The 21,921-nt window shown below is 36.0% G+C and overlaps 1 protein-coding gene across 23 annotated transcripts in view; it reads right to left on the bottom strand.

Annotated features, from left to right (window-relative positions):
• DLG2 (discs large MAGUK scaffold protein 2) overlaps positions 1-21,921 on the bottom strand; it is a 2,222,296-nt gene that overhangs the window by 705,786 nt on the left and 1,494,589 nt on the right. For all 23 annotated transcript variants that reach the window (XM_008020354.3, XM_008020345.3, XM_008020348.3 and 20 more), the window contains one exon: positions 4,006-4,056. In XM_008020354.3, coding sequence (XP_008018545.1) covers positions 4,006-4,056 — 51 coding nt within the window. The remainder of the gene's footprint in view (positions 1-4,005; positions 4,057-21,921) is intronic.

Here is a 21,921-nt window from a genome sequence, read left to right on the forward strand (position 1 = left end):
GCGTGGAATGAAATTGGTTTGAATTAGGATTCAGCAGGGCAGGTGGTAAGATTTGACTGATTTTGTAATATATCTTTATGGTAGCACAAGCAGGACTTACTCATGAATTCTGAGGATCAAGAATAATTGAGCAAGACTTTTAGATTATTTTTCTGGCATAAATAACATGGGAAATGATAGAACCAATTAGTCAAGATGAAGGATATTAGGGTAGCAGTTACTTTGGCCCTGAGAAGAGGGACTGCAGGGAAGGGGCTTTCTTAATAATCAAGCAGCAGAGATGCCAACTGTACAGTTAGCCATACACATTCGAAGTTCACATTTAGGGAGATGTCATGGCTTCAGAATTAGGAGTCATCAGTTGACAGCTGGTATCTAAGGGCATGAGTCTGGATGAGGCCATCTAGGGAATGAAGAAAAGATGGAGAAGAGGTCTGTACACTGGGTATCTGGAGTGCTGAAACCTTTAGAGGAGGAGTCAGCAAGGAGGCTGAGAAAGGGCAGCCACTGAGCGGGTAAAAGAACAGGGGAGTGTTTTGTCCTGGAAGTTAAAATACTGACATCTTTAAGGAAGGGGGAAGCATCAAATCCTGCTAAGAAGTCAGTTAGGTCTGAGAACTGATGCTTCAATTTAGCAAGATGGAACCAGTTATGACTTTGATATAAATGGATTTATGACTATTGTGGGGATGACAACATGAAACAGGTTAAAATAAGAAAATGAGGTAATAAAGGGGAGCTAATGAAAATAAACAATTTTCCGAGATTTTTGGTAAAGCAAAATAGAATAATGAGGTAATAGTGGAAGGAAAACATAGGTTTAGTGGATGGTTACTTATTTTTTCTAAGGTGAAAGATATTATACTGTGTCTGTGTTACAGTTATTCAGTAAAAAGCAAGATAGGGCTTGATATTGTAGAAGAGAGAGGAGGTAACTGCAGAAGAAAAATCATTCAACAGGTAAGTGGTAATGGAGTCTAGGTAACAAGTAAAAAGTTGGTCTTAGAATGCAGTAGGAAATTTCCTTCACTGCCATGGGAGAATATGCTAGCAGACCTGGTGGTAGGAAAGTGTGGCTTTCATTTGATTACTTGGATTTTCTCAAAAATATATTAAGGCAGGTCAACAGCTGAAAGAGAGGATGAGAGAAGGGAGTGCTTGAGATTTGAGGAGATATGATAAGGTGTGAAATTGTTGTCCCAGAGTATGAGAAAGTGATTTTTTCTAAAGAAGTGTGTAAGAATTGCTAGGAAGTCTTGAGAGTTCACTTAAAATCAGTGGTTAAAAATTTAAAGTGAGATGAGTGAGTGTTTCTCTAGCCATATCCAGTTGCTGAGGCAGTGGCATGGAGTGAAGAGGAAAGTGTTGGCTTAACCAGGGTAAGCTAACCTGGACTGGCGTTTTTTTTTTGTTTTTTTTTTTTTTTTGAGGCGGAGTCTTCACTCTGTCGCCCAGGCTGGAGTGCAGTGGCACCATCTCGGCTCACTGCAAGCTCCGCCTCCCAGGTTCGCGCCATTCTCCTGCCTCAGCCTCCCCAGTAGCTGGGACTACAGGCGCCCGCCACCGCGCCCAGCTAGTTTTTTTTTTTTTTTTTTTTGTATTTTAGTAGAGACGGGGTTTCACCGTGTTAGCCAGGATGGTCTCGATCTCCTGACCTAGTGATCCGCCCGCCTCGGCCTCCCAAAGTGCAGGGATTACAGGCGTGAACCACCGCGCCCGGCCTGGACTGGCGTTTTGCTGGATGAGCACAGAAAGCTAGAGAAGAGAAAAAAAATATGCATGAGAGGGAGAATTAGAGTGAGGGACCAGGTAATACATGCTAGGTGGTGAGGGAGGAGAGGGCATAAAGAAAGGTGAAAGCTAGGCAGAAATGGTGAAGTCAATGATCTGAGGTTCCAATGGGGCTAAAGAAGTTTCAATGAGAAGGTACTAGAATAAATGATATGAACAGAAGGGAGGAAGTGTTCAGAAAGATATTGCCTGATAGAGGCTTTGGAGAGGGGGCTGTTAATGGCAGTAACAAAGTTCAGAGTATGGCCACGTACCCCAAGGCAGTAAGTCAGCAAGGTAAACTGACAAGTCTAAGATCAGCAAACAAGTAAGATCAGAATCCAGACTAGAACCCACAGCTGTCTGACTCCTACTGAATGTTCTCTCTCATACCAATGTTAGCTTTTACTTTTTAACCTCTAATACCAGGGCAATGAAACAGTGTTCTATTCAAGATGGTGATGTACATTGGATGAGGAAAAAGGAGAAGGCTCATCTTCCCGGGCATGAGACCTGTTCAGTTGCATTGAGTCCTGTGTTTGGAAAGGCCCCACATTTTCATGTTGTACTGCATTCCATAAATCATACAGCTTGTCTTGGAGAGAAACTTAATGATTTAGAAAAAATGTGTGGGGTTTTTTGTCTCATTTGAGCTGATTTTCCATAAGCCTCACTGTTCTCCAGTTAGGATACCATTAAAATTTTATCAAGTTTATAATGGAAGTTTTAAAGAACCCATCTGTCAAACACTTAAGTTTCAATGTAAATGTTTGTTTAAAAGCACTCGCACTTGATAAAAATCAGCCTGAAGATGAGAAATGCTCTGACTCAGGAAAGTGAATAATTAGTAAACTAAAAAGGAGATAAAAAGGATAAAAAATGCAGGTCTAGAATCTTAATTTATGTTTGAATGATAGCTTAGTGAAAATATTTACATTTTTATTTCTTATACTAAATGTGGTATGTGTTTATCATAGTAGGTTTATTTATAAATATAAGCAAGGAGAAACTAAAAATTACCCCAAAATCCTTAACAGGAGTTAGTCACCAAAATGCATAACATTTGGTGTACATCCTTCCAGGCTTTATGAGTGTATTTATGTATATATATTATATTCCATAGCTCTGTGTTTATTGAATTATATTTTAAATATCATTTTAAAACTCAATTTTTGATTTAATAATATAATCTAGGTAGATCTTCTATCCTTGTAATTAAATATTTTCTAAAGTACTATTTCAATATATTTCAATATAATTTCTATTATATGAATATATAATAAACATGTTATCCTTTTTTATTATTTAACATCTATGTTTTTCAAACCTTACTATTATAAATCATGTCAATATGCACATTCTTTGTGCATTTGTCCATTCCTGTAAGTACAATTTCTGGGTCAAAAAATGTACTCATTTTAAAGGCTTTTAATCTATGTTTCCAAATTGCTCTTGTAGGGTTGTACTAATTTTCAGAACCTCTCACTAGCATTGAATATTCACATTCCTTTTAAGTTTTTGCCAATTGGACAGGCAAAACCTGTTTGCTCTCATTGTCTTCCTTTGTTCTTAATGAGGTTGAACAGTTTTCATTTGTTTATTGGTTTTTCTTTTTTAATGAATGTCCTGTTAATGCTTTTTGGTCACTTTTTTCTACATGGTCTTTGGCCTTTCTCTTATCATTCTGCAAGATATCTAAATATATTAGGATCGCGTTGCAGAGTTTCCTTAATTTGTCAAAGGACTTTGCCAGGGTCCTACCAGTGTATTTGCAGAGCTCTATGGGGTTGTTGTGTTTTTTCCTGTGGGAGTAGTTTTAAAATGCACCACTTTTTTTTAACTAAATAAGAAACGCATGGTAACTATAGTTATGATGATAGTATCGATATCACACAAATGAAAATGTCTTGTAACATATCTGAAATGTATAGCCAAAACACTAATAATAAAACCATTACGAACAAAGTGCTGTACAAGCTCATCAAACATTTCTCTTTCCCATTCATTTCTCCAAATCCTGGCAATGAAATTTACATACTGAACATTCTGTTATTTGGTCTGCTGTCTCAATGCTTTCTACTGTGAGCATTTCATTAATATTCTCATTGTGAGTCCTGTGGGAAACTTCCAGGTTATAAAACACAATTGTATAATTTCACAAGACAACTCATTAAGATGTAGAACAGAATGTGAATGCAAGATTGGGGCTCTGGATTTTAAAAAATTTTTTCTTACCCTCTCCAGTGTAATTTCTTCAAATTCATATTCAATTTCTGTTCCGTTGACCTATAAATAGGGAAAAAATAAGAAGAGAACTATTAAATATATGTTGAGGAGGAGACAGCTGCATTTTAAATAATGCTTGGGAGTTAAATTTTCATTCTAACTATAAATAACCACATTTTCTTGATATTTCTGATTGTGCATTTTCATTCAAGTGAAATATAATCCAAGCTATTCTAAAATATATGACTGAGATGCTACAAAAAATAATCAAAGATTATTGCTTCCCTTAGAATTCGGTGATTATTTTTTGTAGTGAGGTGTAATAATACAAAATACGTATTGTGAGCTTACAAAGAACAAATCATCTAGGGGTAATGATACAATTACGAGGAAAATAATTTTCTCGTTTTTTAAAAAATGTTATGTTTGAACACTAAAATATGAGCTTAAAAATCACTGATAATGGTAGAACAACATTGTTCCATTTTTGAACAGTAAAATAGCATGAAAATGACTGCATCATCCGAGAAATACCTTTTCTTTAGTGGCTCAAGCTCAGGTAATTCATCCCTATCATCCTTTTATTATCTTTATTGGAAAACCCTGGACCATATAACCATACCTATGTACCTCAGTAGCAGTAAGAAAAGAGCAAAGTAAGACACATTTTGAAGTGCTTAGTGACAAATTGTTTCAACCATCCAACCAATCCTTGTATTGATTTGAATTTACGGAGAGAAATACATTTTAAATACAGCCAGACACCTTAGATCTCCACAAATGTGCACAGAGGTCGTATGAAACGTTGGTTTAAAATAAAAAAACTATTCCTTTCTCATTTTTATCTATCACATAATTCTTCTCAACCAGGCAAAACCTCTAAGCAAGAAAATTCTCAAACTGGTTGTTTCTTATTTCTGATACGTGTCCTGACAACATCATTGGAATTTAGGAAGCAGCCAGAGGACAACATTTTAACTACAAAGTCATCCTCTTTGTAGGATTCTAACTTACATTTACTTTTCTATCTTTGAAGAATTTACACACAGTACCAGGGAATGAGAGTTCTATGCAAGCAAGGCCCAGATAGACCTAACACAGAGCCCGGAAAGAAAATAATGAAGGAAAAGATAGTGAACGAATGAGTGACTGAACTAAGTATTTAATTTACTTGTGTAATTTATAAACACAGATACTTGTAGATTCTCTGTCACAAAAATATTTGAATGTAGTATCATCACCTAAAGGTGTTATTACAATTATAATCAGTGAACATATAGAATGACAATGATAATGGACTTTACTTAGGTGTGTCCACCACCCACTCAGAGCTTGTTTTTGATTTTCTAATTACCCGAACTAATTGGTGAATCACAATTTACTGTTTTACTACATTATCAAGCAGCCCTAAACTAAATTTGATTTTCTAGGCTTCAGCAACTTAATGACTCACAGAAAAGAACTTGATGATGTCAGAAAGCTTCAGTAGCTTTCTAGAGGGTTTTGTTTTGTATATGCAAAAATGAAACACACACACACACAGATTTCAAACTCCTTGTATATGTATGTTTCCAAATGAATGATTTTTAAAATAATTTTCTTTGATCGATAGGAAGAGGACAAAAGGGGAAGGCTGAATTAACGAGATATGTTTTCATTCCCTCAGTATGGCTCCATGAGGCTTTTCTCTGCTTCAGTGCTTCTGTAGAGTGAATCACTTCGCTTTATTAAAGTGCTGCAAACCGGGAAGAAAAAGTAACTTCCAAGAGAGAAAAACACGCCTCTAATAATAAATGTCTAAAGGTTCAGAGTCAAAGGAATTCTGTTAGGAAGTGCTTAAAAGACAGGAATATTTTAGTGGCATCCATTGCATAGTTGTGGCCTATCAAAACCTATGCTTAACATTTCTAGGATCATAAATGCTGACTCTTAGAGTTTTAGAAATATTACATATGCATAGCCTAATTTGTGTTCCAAAGTTCCCCAGTCAGCTACATAAACTATTGCAGGCTTATATTTACCTCATGGGTCTTTCATTTTCAACTAAAGAAAATAATATCATTTGTTTAATTCAACAGTATCCAGGTTCTTTTCATAAGGAGGGAAGATGCCATCAAGGTTGGAATGTAACTTTTCTTTTAAAACAAAGCATCCCAGCCGGGTGGCTCACACCTGTAATCCCAGCACTTTGGGAGGCTGATGAAGGCAGATCACAAAGTCAGGAGTTTGAGACCAGCCTGGCCAATATGGTGAAACCCCGTCTCTAGTAAAAATACAAAAATTAGCTGGGCATAGTGGCGCGTGCCTGTAGTTGCAGCTACACTGGAGGCTGAGGCAGAAGAATTGCTTGAACCTGGGAGGTGGAGGTTACAGTGAGCCGAGATCGCACCACTACACTCCAGCCTGGGTGAAAGAGCAAGACCCCGACTCAAAAACAAAACAAACAACAACAACAACAAAGCATCCCATGTCTACCACAAGCTTTGGTGAACTTACAGAAGCATGAAGGGTTTTTAGCGTACGTGAGGCATCATTTCGACCTTTACCTGAGGAGCATTTAAAGCATGGAATCATAGGAGCCAGTGAGGGAGTTCAGAAAAGACATTGGAAAGGCCCTAATCTCTATTCTCTCATTACAAGGAGAGCGTGGTCTATGTTCTGCCAAAGGACTCCTAAGACAAGAAAAGGCAAATATCTTGAGGGAAAGAATGAGACAGAACAAAAGAACTTAACAGTACCCCCATAGGGTCTGGTGCAGTGGCTCATGCCTATAATTCCAGTACTTTGGGAGGCAGAAGCAGGCAGATCACGAGGTCAGGAGATCGATAACATCCTGGTCAACATGGTGAAACCCTGTCTCTACTAAAATACAAAAAATTATCTGGGCGTGGTAACATGCACCTGAGGCAGGGGAATGGCTTGAACCTGGGAGGCAGAGGTTGCAGTGAGCTAGATCGTGCCACTGTGCTCCAGCTTAGTGACAGAGTGAGACTCTGTCCAAAAAAAAAAAAAAAAAAAAAGAAAAAAAAAACCCCAAAAAGAATACCTCCATCTTAATTTGTGAAAATTTAGTGCCTTTTCAAACCAGTATACCAGTACAGTATTAAATAAGTATTTAAATACTTATTTCAACTTTATTTCTAAATAAACTCTCTAGAGTGGTTGCTTACTGAGTGACGAAACACCAAGAGGTATTTACAGTAATTCACCCCTAACTATAATCTTGTATATCCTCACTCAGCAAAACCAAAACTGTTGTAAATGGCTCCCATCATTTTTGGTTGGTTTGCAAACAATCAATTGCTGTTTGAACTTTCCTTGGTGTCTCATTGTATTCCCGATCAGGTTATCGACACGATTTTCAATTCATGAAGTTCTTTTCCTGAAAAGAGTTCTGCTGAATCCGTTTTTTTTTCTTGTACAGAAACACTTACAGTAATATTTAAGTACCTTGGTCATGTTTTATGCTACTGATAGTTTGGGGCCTGGAGAACTTCACAGTTGGGGGCTCTGTTATTCCAGTTCTAGCCCTAACTGTCACGGCCTCCTCTCCACTTTGAGAACTAGAAAAATATGAGGATTGACATTTTCATAGACTTGGAGAGTCAGTCAAATAGATTAAACTTTTCAGTGTTTGAGAAACGTGTGTGTGTGTGTGTGTGTGTGTGTGTATGTGGTGTGTGTGTGTTTAAGACACTTGATTTTTATGAACTTTATGGTTCTGTGGTGACAGCTGGTAGATTTCTCTGGTGGCCGGAAAATCAAACTAATATCACACATTGTCCTGTACTGTTCTGGGCATGTAGCCTTCCTAGAATCATATGACAGTTAAGTAAAGAGAGTGACCCACAGCGCACTCAAATTTAAACTTGGTATTTAAAGCTCTAATTTAATGAATGTTGAATGCATTAAATATTTGTTTTTCTCCAACAGCTTTTAGGTAATTTTACTGCCTTTTTTTTTCTAGTTTAGTGACATAGTAACCACTTGCCTGGATGATGATATAATTTGATTTTGAGATATATTTTTATCTCCTGAAAAGAGTTCTCCATAAACAACAAATGTGAACTATCCGTATTTTAATATTGTTTCATTGGAATCTTAAATAATAATTGCTCTGATTTTTTTTGTTTGTTCTTTGCCACTTTTGTAGTTTCATTAAGGCTAAGGATATACTAAACACCAAAATGAATAATTTTTTTTTTTTTTTTTTGAGACGGAGTTTCAGTCTTGTCAACCAGGCTGGGGTACAGTGGTGTGATCTTGGCTCACTGCAACCTCCGCATCCCAGGTTTAAGTGATTCTTCTGCCTCAGCCTCCCAAGTAGCTGGGATTACAGGCATGCACCACCATGCCCAGCTAATTTTGTATATTTAGTAAGGATGAGGTTTCACCATGTTGACCAGGCTGGTCTCAAACTCCTGACCTCAGGTGATCTGCCCACCTTGGCCACCCAAAGTGCTGGGATTACAGGTGTGAGCCACCATGGCTGGCCCAAGATAAATAAATTTTCATATGTCCCTGTGTCACATATTACAACAAGTGCTGAAACAAGGATATCAAAGCCTTCACTTGTTTAGACTAAAAACAATTCTACCCAAAGAGCAATTATTAAGCATGCATAAAGTGTCAAGAACGGTGACAGATACTGAGAAAATATTTTAAGATATAGCCGTATTCTAAAGAAACACACAACCTTTAAAAAGGCACCAAAACACAAATATATTAAGTCCTCATACAAGTGTGATATCTAATATTTAAAATATAGAGGTAGACTAAATCTGCAGTGCCACTATTGCCACATGCAAGGTATGTGCAGATCTATTTACTATTTGTCGTTTACATAGATTAAGTCAGTAGTAGAGAATATGATAGATGATGTACTAATTCTCCTTATTATAAGTAATCATGATATAGTAAACAACGTATACCTCTGATTATTATTGTTTTAGCATCTAGCACTACAATTGAACTTTGGGAGGAAAGTGATTATCATGCAAACTGGGACCACCAGTTCTTATGGCCTCTTGTCACTTCCAGAGTAAGGTGGGTCAATGCCACTTTGCTTCATCCACAGATGCATCATATATTACAGTGGCTAGCAATGATGACTATGTAGTGAATAAGTAGATGAATCAATGAATCAATACATGAGATTTTTAGATGGCTTAAACCTGATCCACTCAAAGAAGACCTTGGTTGTTAATGGGGATGCCATGGCTACTGGGCCCAGGCCTTTTACCATTCCTTGTTTATTTATCCTCATCTCTGAGACTGGCTCCTCTCAGAAGCCCTGAATTACAGGGTCACACCATCATCAAATGCCACAGCAAATCAACACACACACATACACACACACTCATTTGCATTCCTCTTTTTTAGTACCTTGCCAATATTCATCCTTCCCTTCTTTTGGAGTATCTGTTATAGTAAATATGTCATGATGCATTACTGCTCTTTACACTTGACCCTATACACAGTATGATACTCGGTAGGTAAAAACATGGCTTCCAGAGTAAGAAAAGACGGATTTGAATCCCCTTTCCAACATTTTTGATGAGTGTGAGTTTGGGCAACTTTCTTAATCTCTTAAAACTTCAATTTCTTTATGTGCAGAATGGTACAAACAATAGTTGATTCTCCTATGGTTATTGCAAGGATTGAATTAGGTAATTTATATGAATTATCACACATCTTAAGTGATTAAAGAAATTTCAGCTAAAATCCCAAACAATTGTCTTCTCAGTTCCTACTTCATAAAATTCTTGGTAGGAATAAATAATACTACACATGTTAACTGTCTGGCACAAAGTAGGTCTTCAATAATGACAGCTATTATTATTAGTTCTGGATACAAATCTATAAAGGTCACAAAATTTATTTTATCAAATACTGAATGTTTGCTAATTTCTTCAGTAATACATAACTTAAGCAAACAAATTTGTCTTTTTCTATAAAATCCACTAAAAGCCTTTCCTAACTCAAACATCTTTTTCTTGAACCAATCTAAGATACACTGCCTTGTGTGTAGGAATCACCTTAGTTTTTGTTCTCAAATTAGGTAAAGGTGGCCTTCACTCAAAATATTATTTTGGCCATGCCTGGTGGCTCAACCCTATAATCTCAGCACTTTGGGAGACTGAGGCAGGTGGATCGCCTGAAGTCAGGAGTTTGTGATCAACATAGCCAACATGATAAAACCCCGTCTCTACTAAAAATACAAAAATTAGCTGGGCATCGTGGCTCACGCCTGTAGTTCCAGCTACTCTGGAGGCTGAGGCACGAGAATCGCTTGAAGCCAGGAGGCAGAGGTTGCAGTGAACTGAGTTCACACCACTGCACTTCAGCCTGGGCAACAGAGTCTCAAAAAAAAAAAAAAAAAAAAAATCTCAACTAAACTTTCTCCCAGTCTTCTGTAAACTCACTCTTCATTTTAAAAAAATATTCCCTTGCCCAGTATTGATCATTATGTTGCTCTGCTATTGGCACTCACTTTCTTAAGGCTATTCTCATAGCATTTCCTGCATCCTCATCTTCATGAGAGCACAGATTGTATATTATCCTTTTTTTGTCCTTGTACCTTCTGGAACCATGCCTTGTTCATAGTAGGTCTCCAAAAAAATCTTTAGACCCAAGTCACCTATGAACTCCAAAACTTAAGTTGTGTTTAAACCGTATCTTTACATAAGTATGGGCAGCCCCTAACAACAGCTGCCCTTTCCCATGAAATATGACTTGAATTTATCCTCCCATCTCAGGAAATGTTTGCAAATTTTTAAAATAATTTCCAACTTAAATACTGAATAAATTAAAACATCAATTGAATACATTAATACTTAGTACCTACCATGTACTAGGTATAATGATAAGCACTGGAGATACAAAGATGGGTGAAATATGGTTCCTGCCCTCAAATAACTCAGTCTAGCAGATAGAGACAACTGAATGGAAACATGTAACAAAGAGATATCAGTGCTATGGTAGATGTCTATAGACTGCAGCAGCTGCAGAGGTGACATAAAGGAGGTAATAGGTGATTTTATCGGCAGTGAGTCAGAAACGTTTTCATAGAGGAGATGGGATGAGCTGAGTATATTCATAGGCAGGTGTTCATGAGAATGTGCAGGCCTATCGAAGCAGAGGCAGCAATACTAACCACATCTTCAGAATGTTCTACTGGAACGAACACTGGCCTTAGAGTCCAAATGCTTGCATTGTACTTTTGAGTCTGTGATTTCACATGCTAGGTGTAACCTTGGGCTTGTCATGATGCTTTAATTTTCTCATGCAGACAGATAACCTCTGAGGTCCCTCCCAGCTCTGACCTTCTAGCAACAGGGCTTTTCTTCCCATCTACTGCACCTGACCAATAGTTATTGCGATTTTTCTATTACTCTTTATTCTAAAGATCCTAGCTGGCAACCCATAATTTTGCCAGGTGATATCTCTCTGACCACTGAATATCTCTGTCTTATCTCTTCTCTTTAATCTATAAAAGGCCTCAACAGGGAGGAAACTAAATAGTAGTATCACTTTCCATCTTGGCTCCACTCAAGGACATTACTATTAGCATGTTTTCATTTCTACTCCTCAAAGATCTCAGGTTTCTGGGGGGGAAGAATAAGTAGCTGCTTCTCTCAAAAAAGGAAAAAAAGGTAAGAAAGTTTTGCTATACTTCAATCCAAAAGAAAAAAGTTGAGGAGGCTGATATTCTTTATTTCCATCTTTTTATCATATTTCACTACATTTTAAAAATTTGTATAAATTTAAGAGGTATAAGTGCAGTTTTGTTACATGGATATATTGCTTAGTGGTGAAGTCTGGGCTTTTAGTGTAAGGATCACCTAAGGTACATTATATCTATTGGGTAATTTCTTATCCCTCATTCTATCCCCACCTTCTCATCCTTCCAAAGTCTCCAATGTTTATTATTCCATACATTATATAGCTCCCACTTAAAAGTGAGAATATGTGGTATTTTGACTCTGTTTCTGAGTTATTTTACTTAAGATAATGGCCTCCAGTTCTGTCCTTACTGCTGCAAAAGACATTATTTCATTCTTTTTTATGGCTGAATAGTATTCCAGTACCAAATTTTCTTTATCCAATCATCCACTGATGGACACTGAAGTTAATTCCACATCTTTGCTATTGTGAATAGAGCTGCAATAAATATATGAGTGCAGGTATCTTTTTGATATGATGATTTATTTGCTTTGGGTAGATGTCCAGTATTGGGATTGCTGGGTCAAATTTTTCTCTGCTGAATATATGAAAATCAGTTGAGTGCTGAAAAAGTGAAAGGCATTCCATCAGAATATAAGCTCTAAATAGGACAAGACACATTACAAAAGCCTGAGGCTTGCATTAATACAACTAGATTGTCCATCACCTTCTTTAACTAATGTCCCTTCTCCTAGACTATCTTCACTAAAGATAGTGACCAAAAACAGGCCCCTTTTTCAAGTTACGAGACATTATCACACAGAAAATAAAAGCTTAGATTCTAGAATCTAAAAGACCTGGATTCCATAACAGTTCTGCACTTACAAGCTGTTAGAATCCATCTTTGTTACGAATTACACACATTTGTGTAAGTGTCAAAATTACTTATTTAAACACTTAGTAGTAAGCAAAAGATTTTCTGCTTAAGCCTTGTTGAGAACCTGTTTTAATGTAAAGTATACATCTAGTTATTTTATGAATACTATGAAGTTATAATGAGACTGGTTTAAAATATGCAGTATTATAAAAAACTCATCATAGTTCATTATTCCTTTCTTTTAAATAAACACTCACAAGCTATAAAAACAATTATTGATATTCTTAGTTAAGATTCTGAGTTTGGTAAGACCACTATTCCTATTATTCACCTGAATTTGTTCTACCAGTAAACTCTAATTTCAAGTTAAAATTTCTAATCTTAATTAAAAAAACGTCTGAACTCAGCAAATGCTAAATTATAGCTTCTACCACATAAAAAAATTAAATCAATATACTAAAATTTGTTCCATTCTTCGTATTTATTTATTTATTTTTTTATGAGGTAGAGTCTTGCTCTGTTGCCCAGGCTGGAGTACAGTGGTGCAATCTCGGCTCACTGCAACCTCCACCTCCCAAGTTCAACCAATTCTCCTGCCTCAGCCTCCCAAGTAGCTGGGATTACAGACACCTGCCACCATGCCCAGCTAATTTTTGTATTTCTAGTAGAGGCGAGGTTTTGCCATGTTGGCCAGGCTGGTCTTGAACTCCTACCTTAGGTGATCCAACCGCCTTGGCCTCCCAAGGTGCTGGGATTACAGCTGTGAGCCACTGTGCAAGGCCCTTAAATAACTTTCTTTTAAAAAATGTTATCTGCCTTTGTTATGAAGTATTTATAACACACACAACTTTGGGTCTAGAAAAATAACCATAGACTTAATAACTATTATGTTTTTTAAATTTTAATTAGAAAGCACAGGTTTTTTTGTAATTAGTAACTATTAGCTATAAAAGTGTAATAAATTTTTATCAGTATTTCTGTCAGAAGAAAAAAGAAAAATAGCTTAGGGTTCTTATATGTATAAAATAATTATTTTCTATATACAAAATTGTCTTGATTAAAGGCTTTTGTAACAAAGGAACAAATATAGCTACTTAGCATGTGCAAAACTGGATTTGCCTCTGATTTGGAAGGAGCCCATTTTCTCTCAGCTTTGCTCCCTTGTTTTGCACCATGTGCAGGATGGAGAATAACAGGTGGTTTTAATGCATTCACTTGGCTCCAGCCTGATGCAGGCTGTTTTGTTCTTTGGGTTTAAATATTTCATGAGTTTGTACATGCTCTCTGAGAACAGCAAATGGCTTTAAGAACACAATTGATCAATAGCTGTAAGGCATCATGATACACAAGGTTTTTTTCCCCAACAAATCTCCTCTCTCACCTCACCACGTGTCTATGCAAATCATGTGGTCATTTGCCAGCAAGTGTCCAAAAGGATCAAGAACTCAAAGCACATAGCCAAAATATTTAGGGAAATAAAAACTGCGTGCTAAGCCAAAAGACGAGACTTTACAAATACGGTGATCTATCCAGATAGTCAAGAATATTTTCTTTTACTTGGGTATAATATGACTGCATCATGAGGGAAAATATCAATGTTCTCCACTTCATTCCCTCTCTCTCCTCAGTCCTCTGCAGTTTTTTTTTTGTGTGTGTGTTCCACTATTACACACAAGTTGAACCCAAAATAATCAACAAAAGCCTTTTCACATTTAAATACAATGATCTTTCCCAGTCTTCATTCACCCTGGCTTTCATATAGTATTTGGCACTGGAGTGACCACCCACCACTTGCAAGTTCCCTTTCCTTCCCTTCCATCACAGGTTCTATCCTTGCTAGTTTCCTCCCTACTGCTCTGTCCACAGCAGTGACGATCATTTATTTTACTCGTGCCAGATATGAATATTTGCCAAGCTCTGTCCCTTGTTGTTTTTATAATCTACCTGAGTTGTCACTTCGCCCCCCACCCCCCGCTTTTTTTTTCTGAGTAAATACTTAAGTAGTGCCCTGGTCTCAATACATCTAAAACAGAACTGATCCTCTTGCCTAATTGTAACCATAATTTCCTTCAGTCTACTAGTCTACTTTATATCTCTGTTAAGGAGATTCTTTTTTTGTCATATACATTTTTTACATTTGTTATCAATTCCCACCATCCTATTTCATGTCCAAATTATCACTCTCTTAAGAACATTGGTATAACTTCCTAAAAATATTTATTCCCCTATTGATTTTCAACATCAATCTATTCTTCATATCCTTTGAGGTTTATTTTCCTAAAATGTTTCATCATGGAATTCTGCTGCTCAAGTAGCTGCAATAATTTTTTAATCCCTAGAGAACATTTCATGCCATCCACCAGCTGTCCCCAACCTACATTTCTAGCTAAATACCCTGTTTCTCATCTTCAAAAACATTTTCTAGCCAAGCAATTGTGCTGAACACCTCCTCCCTTTGGTATCTTTACTAATGCCACATATGCTGCCTTAAATACCTTAATTCAATCTATGTTTATTAAAATTCTAATTAATGCAGATAAATATTTTTGAATGTCTAAAATTTCCCATGTATTAGGTTAGGTCCTATAGGGCTATAGTGGTAAACAAAACAAGGCCTCTGCCTTTATGGAGCTGCATTCTACTGGGGGTGTGGGAAGCTTCCATTTTTGCCAACCAAAGACTATCTTGTCCATTAAATCAAAAATATTTTTCTTATCAATACCTTGGAAATCATAACTCTGTTATCTCCAGAAAAATGCTAATAATAATAAAAATGATAACTCTTACTACTGCTGCTACTATTGCTACTACTGCATTTGGTTAAATATGTACCACATGCCAGACACTATCTAAAGTTCATCTAATAATTATAACAATTTTGAGAGCTTAGCATTTTAATGTTGATTTTACTATTAAAGAAGCTAGTTTTGAAGTTAAACAATTTTTTCAAGGTTATGCATTCATAAGCAACATGAAACTAGGAGAATCTTGTTCATCCTCATCATTACTTAGTGACGGAAAGTATATGCTCAATATAAGTTTGTTGAACAAAATTAGCAAACAAGTGCCTATAAGGATGGAGAAAGAAATGGAAATATCTAGTGTCTGAATCCAGTATCTGATATTAAAACACTAACTTTTCTTTCTGGTCATACATAGCAGAGCACCTCTCTTACTATACTTGTGGTCTTCCTCTTGCCAGCTTCTTGTATTGTCATTTCTCTTCCCTGACATACTGTCCTCTTGCACAGATGGGGCACTATCTTTTAGATTTGTGTTTCTTTTATGACACCTATTGTAATTGAACTTATGTTTGCCCATAGTAGCCGCATTATAAATTGCTATTGAAGAAATAAATGGATTGACTCTTATGCTAAGAGTTTTTTACTTGCTGTATATCTTTAAAATCCCTTTTATTCAAAAATCTTACCACTGTCACTTTCCAAAGGAGTAAACTGCCTTAATTTCTCTCTAATCATTTTACTTCAAATCCTGCTAACAATGAGCTGTATCCCTTTTCATCTAAATATAGGTCACCCTTTCAGCAGCTTTCAAGATCAATTCATCAATCAACAAATATTTATTGAGTGACTACCCCCACCTTCTTTGCTATCTCATATAATCTCTTTTCATCCCATTTAAAAAGCACATCACTACCTTCATAACCTTGGAAAAAGAGCTATAGAGCCACATCGCCCTGCTCCTTCATCTGAAGTTCTGTGATTTTGGAAAAATGCTCCAGGCTGCTTGTTACAACAAAGGTCACACCAATATTTCCAGATCAGCTACTAAGGGAAAGCATTCTGCTGCTTTAGTTTTATTTCACCTTTTTCAAAGTACTTTAGGACCATGACAAGGAATACTTATTAATAGGTTTTGTCCCCTACCCCATGTCCAACCCAGCTGATAACATAGAAATTGTAAGGTTTAAAGTTGTTTATATCTAACATTTTTAGACTATGCTAATAACAGTATTATTAATTTTCATACTATTTTCACATACATCATTGCATTGGATTCTTATAATGACTGTATATATTGTGATGTTTTAAAAAATTTCTTGCAAGCAATAGCCATCAGTTTCCTCCACTTACTATCCCCCTCCCCTTAGCAGACATGTACATACATGCCAGACTGTTCTCTTTTAAGAAAGGAGAAGAGGCAGAAGTTAAATATGCCAATAGCAGACCTAGAAAAAAACTTAAATAGTTGTAGTTAATATTTCTGAAGATTTACTATATGCTAAGCAGTAAAGCTTATATAATATATATTTACATATAATTATAGATAAGCATATTTCATATATAACATATAAGCTTTACTGCTTAGTGCATGTATATGTATATATACACATATACACGTACATATATGCATGGGGAAGTTGTGTTCAATATTCATACAGAAGACTTGACTTACCCTGTTTTTCTCTGTTAGATTCAATTAACTTAGAAGTCTAAAGTGACAAAAAAGTATAAGCAATATATTTTTCAAAGAAAAATGTAGAAATTTCTACATATCTATTAGTGTTTCTCAGACTTGATCCAGGAGTTTGAAAGGGGTCACGCATACTGAAGTTGTGATTATTATAATAGCTAGTCAGATTAAGGCGTTCTGGACTCTGAGTTGTATGCACCAATTCTATCTCTAGAAGTCCCAGAGATAGAATTTCTCTATCTCTGGATACCTTTCTTTGTTGACCTTTAAGTATCCTGTCACAGCGTGAACTAGGACGCCGATAGGATAAGTTTCTAACAGTGCATGCTTAAGCATAGTTCACCACTGCTTGCTTGCTTGTTCACTCTCTCTCTTTTCTTTTCTTTTCTTTTCTTTTCTTTGTATCTTCTTGGAACAGGAAGACTCAAAAGGGTACCAGAAAAATTTTCACTTGCATTCTATTAACAAAACTACAGATACACCTTTAATATAGTAAACAAATGTTAATCAGACAACAATCTTTCAGCAAAAAGCACCAAGGATTGAAAGCAGTTGGTAGGTCAGGGAGAAGAGATGGAAGAAAATTAACATTATATTTTTGTTATACTCTTCTTTTTCTTAATGATCTTCTGCTTAGGATCATTTTGCTTGCCAAGTTTTCCCTGTATAATTCCTACTCAGCCTTTAAAAAAATCTTCCATGATTCTCCTCTCCTTCCATCTAATACCACCACAAACCCTGCCTTTCTTTCTCTAGTCCTCCTACACACTCTCATACACACATATGCATGCACACATATAGATAGGCTAGGCTCTGCTAATGCTGTTTCTCTGTGTTTACAGACTACTTCTGTAGATTCTTTTTGCTCTGATTATATTATCAGGCTGTGTTAAATATCAGCTCAAGCTTTGGATTCAGTCAGACATGTAAGCTAATCCTAAATTGGCCTCTCATTAATTTTTGTGACTTTAGAAAAGTTACACAGCCTGAGTTCCTCCTCAATAAACTACGATACTAGTTATACTTACTTCAATAAGGTTGTTAGGGATTATAAATGAAGTAAGAAGCAAAGCACAGTTCTCAACTGCTCATACTCTAGAAACATTTCCTACGTTTGACTCTGCCAGTTAAGAGCTGTGATATATCTGCCTCAGTTTTCTCATCTGTAAGTGGGGTTAAAATGAATATCAAGGGTTGTGAAGGTTAAATGAATTAGTAAATTAGTGTAAATTAAATGAATTAGTAAATTAGTGTAAATTAAATAAATTAGTAAAACACTTGGAACAGTAGTCTAGTATATGATAAATGTTACTATTACACTGTTCATTATTATTATAGAATGATGGAATAGGGAGCTCAGCAAATCCTGTCCCCAAAGAGCAACTTTAAAACTGGGTGGAAACTGTCAACAATAGCCATTTCTGGACTTTGAAAACTGACTAAGGACATATAGCAAAATGATTGATTAAAAATGATTAATTTAAAAAAAAAAACAACTGCTGAATGTTAGTTAACAACGGTGAGATTCTGTGTTGTTCCAGTCTGGGGCTGCACATTGCCCCATCTCTCCCCATCCCACAAAATTCTGTGGGTACAGTAGTTCTACCAGCAGAAAATGCTATGAAAACCATCAGCTTTACTGCCAGAGGGGACCAACTTCATTTGGAGCAGAATGTGGGAAAATCCCATGCATAGTTGTTGAAAACAATAGTGATTTCAGTGGCAAACATCAGAGAAAGCAAAAATGGAAGTAGTCTAAGGTTACAATACTGGCTAGTGCAGTCAACATGCTGTCTACGGTAGCCAGAAATTAACAGAACAATTTGGGTACTTAGAGAGTTATGTTAGGCTTTGAGAGCTCCTATATTTCCATGGCAGACTGGAAGTTTGAGGGCATATGAAAGGTCGTGCATATCCTCAGGGGACTACAGAAGGTCCTAGCAATCAATACATCCCTGTCTGAATGTGAGACCTTGCACAAATGCACAGAAGATAGGAAAAGGAAGGCCTATTTGAAAATAAAATCTCAGGCCAAGTTGTAAACTGTTTGAATGTAAACACATTCCCTAGCCCACTCACAAATCCATTGGTGAAGGATGGAAGGCTTACTGGCTCAAGGTGTTTCAGCAAAACCTCTCACCAATCACTGGCTCACCATCTAGCTACGTTGATCTAAAGGCACTGCTGTAATGCCAGACATCATCAACAACAACAACAACAACAACAACAACAACAACAACAGACAGACTCATCAGAGACATCAGTAGCTATATATTGCAGGGGAAACAGACTCTACAGATATAGCATGTGACTAAACTAACATATAAAAAACCCCAAAATCTGGAGCCGGTAAGAAAGAAGAGGACAAATCAGAATCTCTAATTGCTTTTATCTTATATGTTAGAGTTTTTTAAAAATATAGGAGACACGCAAAAAAAAGGAAAGCATGATGATCCATAAATAAGAAAGTAGGCAATAAATAGAAGCTATTTCTCAGGCATTCTAGATGTTGGAATTAGCTAACAAAAACATCAAAGCAGCCATAAATATGTGCAAAGAACTAAAAGAGCCATTTTAAAAAATTAAAGAAAAGTATGACAACAATGACACATCAAATGGAAAATATTAACAAAGACATGGAAATTATAAAATAAAATCTCATGAAAATTTTGGAGTCAAAAACTGAAATAATAAATTTGCTAGAGTTGGGGACTGATGGCCTACTACATAAACAGCTTAGAAGTTGCCATTCTGTTGTAACAACAAATAAAAAGCTAAACAAAATGACAAATCAACAACTATTGTTAGATCCATCAGAGAAGTTAAGTTACAAGGCAAATCACTGCCCCCAAAACTAGAGATAGTTAGACACAAAGAATCACCAATTATCAGAGCAAAAACCAATGGGCAGATACCTCCCTGGGAACCAGTGCCAGGGTAGAAAAACCTAAACTATAATTGATGAATTGCTAGAGGCTCAATGTGAACAACTCTGAGAGTCATAAACTCCAGGGGGACCTGTCATAGGGCTGCCACACTTTTCTGAGTTTTACCGCGAAAAGCTCTAAGAGACCTTCATATTGAATATTAGAAGAAAGTCTACTAGTGCTTCAGGCAGGGAAGAAGAAAAGGAATCATTTTGAAGTTAGAGCATTCAGTGCCTCTTAATAAGGGCTTCCCTCAGGAGAAACTACTTTACCAGAACCTAACCTATTGGGATTTTATCAGGGACTACCATAACTGGGGAAAGGGAAATACCCAAGTCCAGATCCTCTAGCCATCCTGTCTCACCTAAAATTGGGGGTAAGGAGGACAACAGAGAAGCACTGGTGAAATTTACAATCCAGATAGACAAAATCACCAAAATGCTGAAACCTAATCACAGTAATAAAGCATGCTTTCCTCCCCACTACCTTAACACTACATTACCAAAGATCTATTCAAAGCAGCTCTTTTACTTAGTTCATTATGTCATTTTAAACAAAAAATGACAAGGCATACTAAAAATTTAAAAAATACAGTATGAAGGGACTCAACAAATATCATAACCAGAGTCAAATATGGCGGAAATGTTTGAATTATGATTAGTATACTAAAAGCTTTAATGAAAAAACTAGACAACATGCAAGGACAGATGAATAATGTAAGCAGAGAGATAAATTCCAGGAAAGAATAAAAATGGAATGCTGGAGGTAATATAGTAAAGAAATTAAGAATGCTTTTGATGGGTTCTTTAGTAGACCTTACATGGCTGAGAAAAGAATCCCTTAGTTTGAGGATACAATAATAGAAACTTCCAAAATTGAAAAACAGAAAAAAAGACACGAGACAAAACAAAACAAAATAAGCAGTAGAGAATATTTAAGAAATGTGAGACATCTACAAAGGTGTAACATAAGCATAATAGAAATTCCAGAAGGAGACAAAACAGAGAAAGAAACAGAAGCAATATTTGAAGCAAAATTACTGAAGATTTCACCTAAATTAATGTCAGACAACAAACTACAGATCCAGGAACCTCAGAGAACACCAAGCAGAATAAATGCCAAAAAAACCAAACACAGAATCAAACAGAAAATCCTCCTACTCCCAGTAAATTACATCTAGGTATATCACATTCAAACTTCAGAAAATCAAGGATCATATATATAATCATAATCAACTTGGAGATTATATATATGATTATATATAAGTGAAATGAATAATACAAGAAACTGTATGGAGGAATTGGGAATACTTTGTTATAAGATACTTATACTATTTGTGCAGTGGTGGAGTGTTATTTGAAAGTGAACTTGGATTTGTTGAAAATGTGTAGTGCAAATTCTATGGCAACCATCAAAAAAGTAAAAGAAGAAGTATAATTGATATATTAACAAATAAAATAAATAATACAAAATGCTACTTAAAACCAAAAAAGGCAGAAAAAGTGTGGAAGACAAAATTAGGATGAAAGAACAAGATAATAATTAGAAAATGGTAACAGATATGGCAGATATTAATCCAAGTAGTAAATACATCAATAATCACTTTAAATATCAATGGTATAAATACATCAATTCAATAGCCAAGATTTTCAAAGTAGACTAGGTTAAAAAGCAAGACATGACCGTATGTTGTCTACAAGAAAAACACCTCAAATGTAAAGAGAACTATAGATAAAAAGTAAATGAATGGAGGAAGATATATCGTAATAACACTAATCAAAACAAAGAGGGAGTAGCTATATTAATTATAGGCAGAGCAGATATCAAAGCAACAAAAATTATCAGAGATAAATAGAGGCATTATATAATAATAGAGTAGTCAATACTTGGAGAAGATGTAACAATCCTTAATATGTATGGGCTGAACAACAGAGTGCCAAAATACATGGGGGTAAAATCCTATAGAATAGCAAAGAGAAATAAATGAATCCGCTATTATAGCCAGAGACTTGAACACCTCTC

This window comes from Chlorocebus sabaeus, chromosome 1 (genome assembly GCF_047675955.1).
Source record: "Chlorocebus sabaeus isolate Y175 chromosome 1, mChlSab1.0.hap1, whole genome shotgun sequence".
NCBI lineage: Eukaryota > Metazoa > Chordata > Mammalia > Primates > Cercopithecidae > Chlorocebus > Chlorocebus sabaeus.